General features: G+C 41.6%; 1 protein-coding gene across 1 annotated transcript; it reads right to left on the bottom strand.

Annotated features, from left to right (window-relative positions):
• Window positions 1-1828: 1828 nt before the first annotated feature.
• On the bottom strand, window positions 1829-10148 carry LOC128383503 (OTU domain-containing protein 1-like). Its single transcript, XM_053343116.1, has 3 exons — window positions 10142-10148; window positions 8751-9680; window positions 1829-1914 (listed from the first exon to the last, which is right to left on the bottom strand). The coding sequence occupies exons 1-3, from the start codon at window positions 10146-10148 to the stop codon at window positions 1829-1831; spliced, it is 1023 nt and encodes a 340-aa protein (XP_053199091.1).
• Between the last annotated feature and the right edge of the window lie 542 nt (window positions 10149-10690).

Below are 10690 nucleotides of genomic sequence, written 5' to 3'. Positions count from 1 at the left end.
AACGTGCCCCAAAAGTCACCAAAATGTGCAATCATGTCAGACCCGGCGAAAAATTTGATATTTTATGGTTTGCATAAATGGACGTGGCAAAATGGCTCTGTAGCGCCCCCTAGAAAATTAAAAAAAGCGAGCCCCACCCCTGAGATTGTCCTACACAAACGAAATTCGGTACACATATGTATCGTGTAAAGACGCACAAAAAAGTCTCTTGTACCCATACCCTCACTCCTACAGGAAGTCGGCCATTTTGTATCGAATATGCGTTTTTGCCGATTTCCACGCATCTCATTTGAGCTAACTCCTCCTAGAAATTTAATCTGACCGACTTCAAATTCACTCAGAAACATCTTGACACATTGGAGATGAAAAGTTATCAAAAACTTTCTGATTAGGGATCCGGTTTGGCCGTGGCGGCGCCGACAATTTCCTTCACCATTCGATCCTTCGCCATTAAATTTCAAACCCTCATAACTTGACTCCACATGGTCTGAGCTTTTCCAAATTTAATATGCTTGTTCAGTGTCCCGGTCTGAACACATGTACAGTCTGATATTTAGTGACAGTCATAGTGCCACCTAGTGGCAACAGGAAGTCACTCGCTTCAGTCTTTCACTGATTACTCCCATAATATTAAGTATTTACACCTGAAATTAACTCAGCTGAGACATAAGACCTTGGTGATGCTACATTCTGCAACTCATGACCCATCATCAAATACCGTTGCTATGACAACACATTCAACGCCATGATAATACGATTACAGTTTTTAGGGGCAAAGGATGCGTCCACGGTAACGAAACTCAACACACACGTCTGGAGTGGGTTCATTAAACATCCCATATACTTCAATGGGATGGGCGTGACTAAACGGCTCAATAGCGCCCCCTTGAATATTTCAAAATTGAACCTCAGCCTTCCCGATTGACATAGAAGAATGAAATTCGGTAGGTTTATGTATCATCTCCAGACGCACAAAAACGCCATTTGGACCCATACCCTAAGTCCAACAGGAAGTCGGCCATCTTGGGAAAAATGCTATATTTTGCTGAGTTTTTTGGTCAGTTCCAGGCCTCATATTTGAACAAACTAGTCCTAGAGATTCCATCCCATCCACTTCAAATTCACACACAATCATCTTGAGACATTGGAGATGACAAGTTATCAAAAGCTTTTTTATGACTTCTTCCTGTTGGGCGTGGCTGTGCAAACAATTTCGATGCTTCGCCATAAAGCAGGAAGTCCTTATAACTCCTACAGACATTGTCCCTCCTACACTAAATTGATCACACATGTAGAGGGTCCCGCCCTGAACACTTCTATGCATCAATACTGCTTCACATACACAGCGCCACCTACTGGACACAGGAAGTCAGCCTCATATGACAAACATTATCCGATTTACATGAAATTTACAGGATGTGTTCTCCACATCACACACTGCAACATGACATGTCATTGGTGGGTGATCTCTAGCGCCATCTAGTGGACACATGCAATGTGACTTAGCCCCATCACACAATGTTCATTAGGAGCCCGGGTGTCAAGAAGTCTACGTGCCCGCTGTGTCTGCCGTGTGACTGCAGCATGCACCAACATGCGCGTACGGGGCGGTGCGTGGGAGCTTGGACCCGGACAATGCCATATTGTGAAGATTGGATGTTAAGAGGCTGGGTGTGTTAACCCTAGAAAGCTGAGGCAGGAGGCTGTAACTGCTTTTAAAATAGTTTTATTGCAAGAACACAAAGAATCAGGTCTTCAGAAAGGTGCATTACTGACAATAAAATAGTCAACAAGAACTGGAAGGCATGACTGTCTGTATCAAGAGAGTCTACCATCTTGTGATGAGGTGTACAGAACTAATCATAATTGATGACAGCTGGTGGGCTGACTCCTGGACACCCATCTCCAGTCCTTCTGCAGAAAGTGACAGGACAAGAGAGGAGACAGAGGAGAAAGCACAACTACAGGAGACAGATTGAGTTTTAACAAGGTCTTTCAGTGTTTACCTTTCATGTAAATACCAAACCAATCAGCAGGGCACCGCAGGGAATCGAACCCCATCCCAGTATAAACCAGGAGTACCATTACCAGTGCCTTTTGCTTTTAGTCTGAACATGGTAGGTAAAGCAAAACCTACATTAGCAACAGCATTTTATTATATGTCAAAATGACAACTACAAGTTATTTGTTCAACAAATATAGAAAACTATGCAAATAGTGCAGTTTTTAATAAATGGTTCAATGGGCCAAATACTTATCAATACATGTACTAAATGCTGTTGTAATGTAGGAAAAAGAAAACCCATTTTTTAATTTACAACATAATAAATAAGAATATAATAAATAACAGAACAAACAACATCACATACAACATAGATAAAGCCATGCAAACATCCTCTAATGCACACCATGGGTCATTTCATATTATACAATACATAGTGGAGTGTTTTCTTGACTACATTTTAAAAAATAAATCAATATAATTCATGATTTTTGACAATGATTTCAATTATTCATTAAAATAAAAAAATCACTTTACCCATGTTGTATACATTAAAGCATTACAGAACATACAGCTGACCACAAGACTAACATCTACAACTATAATGACCACTAATTACAAGTCTACAACTAACCAACCACCTATTAGTCACATACATTATTATGATTATAAAAATATTCCACACATGATCAACTAACGCGCAATCCATTCTACCTGATACCAGAAACACTTACCTAAACACCACAACCTATAGTTACTATGACAACTCTTCCTATTTATACATTTCTACATTTAAAACTGCAAACAATCGCCTCATGATCACTAAAATACGCAGGCACAACCTCACACTCAACTTCATAATCTGATGTATTCACATAAACATGATCTATCAAAGTCCCTTGCTCTGTTGTCGCCTGCGTTACTAACTGACCAAACCCTTTGTCTGTTAGAAGTTTGCAGACACTTGATGATTTCAAGAGATCGTCATTAAAATCTCCCATGACTGCAATATTGTTACTTTTAGGATGTAGCCAATCAAGTAATTTCCCTAAGTGTTCTTTAAACAGAGACATGGGATATGATGGTGGCCGATAAATAACTGCTACTAATAGATTATATTCTAGCCAATTATAAACTATACATTCTAAATTGAATGGTGGCATTTGGATAATATTAGAGGCCAAATTGTGTGCACTGTACAAGCCAACACCACCATGTTGTTGTCCTTGCAGTGCAATCAGTGCTGGATGGTCACTGTTATAAGATAAACTTCGAGGACTACTGTGAAAAGTGAAGCCCTCAATGTTTACTGCTTCTGTAGATGCAGCAGGTAGCCATGTTTCTGTCACAGCAATACAGTTAAGCTGTAAATGCTGTGTACATGAAGCCAAATCTGATACATGTTTAGTTAGATTTTGTACATTCATCAAAAAAACATTGAATGTATTTGTATCCAATTTGTGCCTAATGTTATTTCCTATCAAATATTGGGGCATACTCTGCATAGCATCCTTAATGTTATCCTTACAATAAATGGCCTTATCATCAAAGTCTTGAATCACCAACCCTGACAAGCTTCTAACACGACTTAAGGCCACATACGCCTGACCTGCACAAAACACCTTCTTCAGACACACCACAGCACTATCAACAGTTATACCCTGTACCTTATGTACAGTACACGCCCACGCAAGTCTAAGTGGAAACTGACGACGCATGCCACCTTTATTGGTCACCCTCTCTTCCTCTGCTTCAATACCGATAGAACCCGCTACAACTGACAAACTACTACCACACTGTTTCCTCCTCTGAGCACCAACATTATTATCATCAAATTTAACAAACACTCTGTGAGGAAACTTTTTCTTCTCTAAATGAACTATGTCTGTCACAAAGCCACACACACCATTAACTAGACCATCTGACACATCCACATTTTTACACAACATAACACGTGCACCCTTACCTAATGACAACACTTGGGCTAAACACGTGTTATATGATTTTGTGTGATGGCCACTCTTCAACACTAATTCACCTGTTTTTTTATCATTGACATAGTCCTGAGCCTCTATTTCCTCATACTCAGGACATGTCTTCAACAGTTCTACATCATTGTGCTCATTTACTTGTCTATTCGTCGGAAAAATGTGTAAAGCTGAGCTGACTTCACCGGTTTCACAACGCTTTAATATTTCAATGTCGCTATTCAACATTGCCGTCCCTTTTGAACGAGTTCTAACCCGATTTAACAACGACGCAAACTCACCATCTTTTTGTCTAACTACTTCGGTCAACTCGACAACCTTAAAAAGGTTCGACCACAGGTTGACTCCAAGTTCCTCTTCATAAAGAGGTTTCCCTCTAACTGGAGGCAACTGGAAAAAATCTCCTACAGCGATGACACACACGTTCCCAAACGGAGCCAAATCACCTGTCTGTTTAATCTGTCTCAACCTACTATGAACATACGTCAACAGTCTGTGATCAACCATCGATATTTCATCAATTATCAAAATTTGAAGATCACTATATTTAGCACGCAAAGAGTTCACCTTTTCCTCACCCAAAGGTACGTAGGGAAGGCGAACATCTTTGCCAATGCTAAATGTGTGATGAATGGTTGTTCCATGTAAATTGTAAGCAGCAATCCCCGTAGGAGCCGTTAACAAGACACAAATATTGTCAGGTTGACGACAGACTGTTGACAACAACCTCATTGCCTCATACTGAATGGCTTTAATTAAATGGCTCTTTCCTGTCCCTGCACCACCTGTAACAAAAACATGAAAGGGATGTGGCTTCTTCCCTCTAACACTATCTAAACACCACTGCCTCACCTGATAAAAAACACACCGCTGAGTCTCATTTAAAGACCTAATAAGAGCCAAGCCATCAGTCCTACACATAATGTTATTCCTTTTTTCTATATTCACTACCTGTTCCCTACACACCGCTAAGTCTGGGACGTTTTCATGATCAACATCACCATCTAATACCTGCCCTTTCTTTCTTTCTTCCTCTTCCTGTACACACTCTAACCTCTCTACCTCCTGCTCTGGGCACAATTCACCCCAGGCATCTTCTGCTACACCATCTAATGCTACATTTTCCAGGATCTCATCCAACTCGTCAGCATTAATTTCAAATTTACTTCTATTCAAATCTACGACTTCTTTAACCGAATGCATCGTCCTATCACTAAACCTAACACGCGCATCGTTATAAAATTGTCCATATGTATCAAATTTTTTAGGCTTTAATTGCTCATCGGAACGATACGGCAAGAACAACTGCAGGATGCTCTGATAGAATAATTCTGGAGTTTTAGTCTCCGAAAAGCGCGCATATCTAATTACTGCAGGTTCAGAATTTGTTCTTTTCGCGACAAATCCGCAATCATTTTTTAATTGAATCTTAGCTTTACATTTCTCATTCTTAGCTACGATGCGATACTCAGACGCAAATGTGGCTATACACATATCGCTAAACGTACTATCGTTAGGCCTATTCTTAAACCGATCAATTATACTAGTCATCCAGATGTCATCTGCATTACAATCTGAAGACTCTGCCTTTTCCCTCAATATACTTATAGGTAGACTCATCCTTACTATATTGTCCCCTGTAGGTATAAACACAACCTTCCTAGAGAATTCCTTCAGGTGCATGCCACTTAACCTATAGACAGCTTCCTGAGCACTCACATCTCTATTATGCAGATAAACACTACCTAAACTTTTCAAAGCCTCTTTGGCACTAACGTTCCCGTCCTTTGACGCTTCCCTATGGGCGTTCCCTAGCAACAATCCTATGTCTCTCTCTGCCTTAGAGATATAAGAAATGATATAAACTATACAAGCGTACGCGTCTGCTACAAATTGGATGTCTAAATTGGCATTCCAACATTTCAACAGCGGCTTACTATACTGATTAATCCATACTTCGTTAACCTGCCTCTTCAAGACTACCGTTGTCTTTTTCGCGATGCGTTGATATGCAGCCTCAAACGTAGCTTGACTAATCCCTAAACGCTGCCACAACTCCTCAACAGTGAGGTTACTATTTTCTTCCTTTAATACAGCTGCCTTGATACGTCCCACTATATCTTCCGCGTAATCACGTTTCATGAGATCTGGTTTTTCCATGTTTAGTTTACCACATGTACACGCTGTGGATTCCTCGCACTTACATTTATTTTTAGCTTCTTCCCCTGATGGGCTACGAGAAATGAATGTACGAGTAGATGGCACTTTTGGAAAATTGAAACGACAAGCCGTGTTTTTCTTTTTACAAGTTTTAGAATGTCGCTTTGAGTGTTGCTGTACAGATGTGACAATGTCCAATAATGTCTCATCTTGTGCCGGTAACTCGCATGTCACATATTTATCAATAAATTCGACGACCTCTTCGTCCGTGTTTTCATCAATTTTAGGTGCGTTTTCAATCCAAAACAAGCAATGTACATGTGGTGAACCGCGCTGCTGAAATTCAACCCTATAAAAGTAATCGATAACTTTACCAATCGGATTGGAGGGGGACATAAGGACCTCCCTCAAAAACACATGCCAGCGATAATCAAACATTCTCGCTGCAGTGACCGGATTACGACGCAGTAACTCACACTTGTCTGCCCACTCTAAATCTTCTGCAGTCTGAGTCCTACCTTCCTGCTTCAAAATGCTACCTAGTAAATTAGTCCATCTCAAATCTGCAGAAGAAAATGAACAAAACCAAGTAGGCAGACCAAGCTGACGGACAGACGCAACTAACCCACGCTGGGCTTCCTGCCAAAAAGCCGGGGTACCTCGGATCGGCTTCAGAAAACGATACCCGTCATCAAACTCCAACAACTTCTTCATGGACTCTTCATCGTTTATTAAGTCCCTTACACTTCTACCACCTACCTTCTTAGAAGGACGCCCCTTACCTTTTCGCAGGGCGATTGACACATTCGACACAACCTGCTGAACCTCAGACATGTACTGACCAAAAAATATATATTCTACATTTCTAGAAAACCTACCGTCAGCATGCAAAATCCTGTTATTCAAATACCGAGACAACGTTAAACGACTAGACCTACTGTCATGATACGTCTTACCACCTAGAGGAAACAACACTGGGAAACATTTAGCCTCATTTTCCTGATCAGAAAGTAACTTCACAGGATTGTTACCTTCTGCAGGCGCAACATTCAACACACCCTCATAATACTGATCTAATGTTTCCTGACCTATGTCAACAGGCATAAAACACGTGTCCTGAAACATACAATGCTGCTGCCTATCATGTAAAAGCTCATCTGACACATCTTCATCTTCCCCAGTTTCTGCATTAACACTAACCTCCGGTTCAACAACTGCCTCATCTTCTTCCCTAAGAAATGCATTTAGCCACTCCTCATTAAAATCAACGTCTTTATAATACACGTTTGTTTCTTTTAAAAACTGCAACGCCTTCCTAACACGCATAGTATCCACAAACTGATACTCATAATGCCCTTTATACGTCAACTTACGCTTCAGTTTTACAAGCATCAAAGACCCCTCCATATTGGAGCGCGGCAACAAATTACTGGTCTCCACTATGTTGGCAGGAACACATGTCACCGGACCATGCACTCCATTCTGACCTCCCTTAGGCAGAGCCAACATCTTCATAAACGGTATGTGCAACGCAATTAAATGCTGCTCTAAACTATTCAAACACGCCAACTCCGGTGGAATAGGATCGAGTTTCAAATTATTAACTGAACTCTCAGGTGGCAGTACACCATTATTAAGCTTACTATGACACGTGTGACAAATCCACAACTGACCTCTAGCTGAATCTAACCACTGACATGGCACTACACAGTCCTTACTACACTTGTGTAAATAGTCCTCACTAATACACTTATCTGCTAATGAAGCTAATGCCTTACTCTTGCTGTAATTCTCTTTTCTACAATTTAAGACCTGCCGTCTAAACAACAACCTATGACAAACTGAACACACAAAATCGGGACCATCTTTAACCTTATCCAAAAACTGGTCCATCACAAAATCAAACTGCTTCTGCTTCTCTTTCATGTCTACTCTCTTCAACTTGTTACCTGCTACAACACGAATTCTATGCTCCGGGTCCCCATGATACTTTCTTTGACTCATTTCCTTCACTCTCTGCCTATGAACCACATTTTCCCTATACTTTCCAACACTCTTTGCTTTCACTCTCTGCCTATGAACCACATTTTCCCTATACTTTCCAACACTCTTTGCTTTCACTCTCTGCCTATGAACCACATTTTCCCTATACTTGCCAATACTTTTTGCTTTAACTTGCTCCTGATGCAACAAATTTTCCCTATACTTCCCTACACTCTGTGCTTTAACTCGCTCTCTATGCAACAAATTTTCCCTATACTTCCCTACACTCTTTGCTTTAACTTTCTCTTTATACGACAAATTGTCATTATACTTCCTAACACTTATTGCTTTTTCCTTCTCCCTCAGCAACACATCCTGACGATATTTCTTATTGCGCATTTCCCTTTTCTTCTCCCTATTCAGCACACTATCCTGATATTTCTTTTTAATTTGTGACTTCCTCTTACTTTTCAAATACTTGGAAAGACAACTATTCACACCTGCACAATCTACTGTTTTCACTCTCTTACACGCTGGACTTTCCAAAGAACAACTCTCTACACTACGACGTCTCATATCATAAACTTTACAATCCAAACTACTCTCATTACACAAACCATAACACCTCTGCAGCTGAGGCTCATAAACACAAACAACCGTTTCATAATGGTTACCGTTACAATTTTCCAAGTAAATCCCCTGTCTAGACAAACCATTAAACTTACAGCTATATTCTAGCCATCTACCATCACAGAATGTAAAGATATTAACTCCTAAACAATCTGCTGCTGCCTGAATCTCCACCTCTGTTGCCCAGCTGCCAACATAACGCATTTTTGACTCCCTAACATAATCTGCCACTGAAGAATACTCACTTCTCAAAATGCTATTGTATTGTGACGCATTCTTCTCTAGATGCTTAACAACAGCGAGTCTAATCTTCCTATGACTCTTCTGTGTTCCACTCACAGCTAGAGACACTGCCCTAAAGAAACAGTTCCCATCAGCCACTATGTTCTCCTTCTTACAAGGAGACCCTAACAAACCAACTCCTGCAGACACTACCTCATCAACCTTCTCAAACTCTACATTTACCCGTTTACAAACCAACTGGGCAACCTCCTTACTGAGGGGATCAAACTGCAGCTGTTTGCACGTCCCATCACCGACAAACACAACATCTGCATCAGCTGCAGGAGCCTCCCCACTAACTACATCTGCATCAGCTGCAGGAGCATCCCCACTAACTACATCTGCATCAGCTGCAGGAGCATCCCCACTAACTACATCTGCATCAGCTGCAGGAGCCTCCCCACTAACTACATCTGCATCAGCTGCAGGAGCATCCCCACTAACTACATCTGCATCAGCTGCAGGAGCATCCCCACTAACTACATCTGCATCAGCTGCAGGAGCATCCCCACTAACAACATCTGCATCAGCTGCAGGAGCCTCCTCACTAACTATCACAGACACAACTTCATCTAGAGTAGCATCACCACTAACAACCACAACATCTGCATCATCAGCAGGAGCATCATCAAACACTACATGAAAGACACGCACACCAGCGATCTCAAAAGATTCATGACTTGCATTGAGTGATGCAGCCAGATTGCATACATACTCATGCAGGTCTCTAACACAACTAAAATAAGCAACTAAACTTCTACCATGAACACCTACCAATCCAGCAGCGCTGCGTGCGTGTGAATCAACAAGAGCATATCTACCGTTCTGATTAAGAACCGCGCATGTATTACCACCCAGGGTCAGTAAGCACGTGCTATAGTTATCAAGCATCCTCTCCAATCCATTTAGGAGAGAGGTGTGACAACCAGCCTCAACCAGTTCTCCATCAACTACATTGACCACACCACTAACATAGTCACTACCATAATCAAAGGTAAACTGCTGCCCGTCAAAAACATGTTGTCCTGGCAATTCAGGAACACACAAGAACTCAGAGGTCCCACCGATCCTGTTGTTCTCACGCAAGAACGCGTACAAGTCATCGCCTAGATGGAGAACATGATCCAAATCACGACGCCGCCACGAGAACACACTACTGACTGTGTGTTTAGCCAAGCTTGCTAAAGCTATGGCCATACACTGACGTCCTGGGTATTTAAATCTACCATTGCCCTGATGGAAGCTCCCCCTAACCCATTTAACCTTAGCTGATGTACAGTCATCATGGTCAGTAGGAACATCAGTGTCTGAACACACTGAACCTGAACTAGAAGAATCAAAATCTGTCCTACCTTTGACGCTTCTAGGGAAGTCTTCCTCCACGGGGCTGGGGGGCGATGACTCTGAGGACACGTGACATGGTTAACAAACACGTTTTCAAACTCCATCAATAAATGACCGTTAAGGCTAATCAGGAACTAAGGTCAATCTTACCTGTGACGCAGGCAGCTGGAGTCTCCCTCTGCGTCACGACCACGTCCACGTCCACGGGGCTGGGGAGCGATGACTCTGAGGACACATGTGACATGGTTAAAAACATGTTTTCAAACTCAAAGTGCATTGCATGTTTCAGGACAGCATTAGA

Source organism: Scomber japonicus, chromosome 22, assembly GCF_027409825.1.
Source record: "Scomber japonicus isolate fScoJap1 chromosome 22, fScoJap1.pri, whole genome shotgun sequence".
Taxonomy (NCBI): Eukaryota; Metazoa; Chordata; class Actinopteri; order Scombriformes; family Scombridae; genus Scomber; species Scomber japonicus.
The sequence above is the reverse complement of the archived record's forward strand: the minus strand, read 5'-3'. Positions and strand labels throughout refer to the sequence as shown.

Coding starts and splice junctions, on each gene's coding strand:
- LOC128383503 (XM_053343116.1), bottom strand. Junction 1,915..8,750: donor TCAGCTGCAGAGGTGTTATG/GTTTGTGTAATG, acceptor CACTTTCTGCAG/AAGGACTGGAGATGGGTGTC.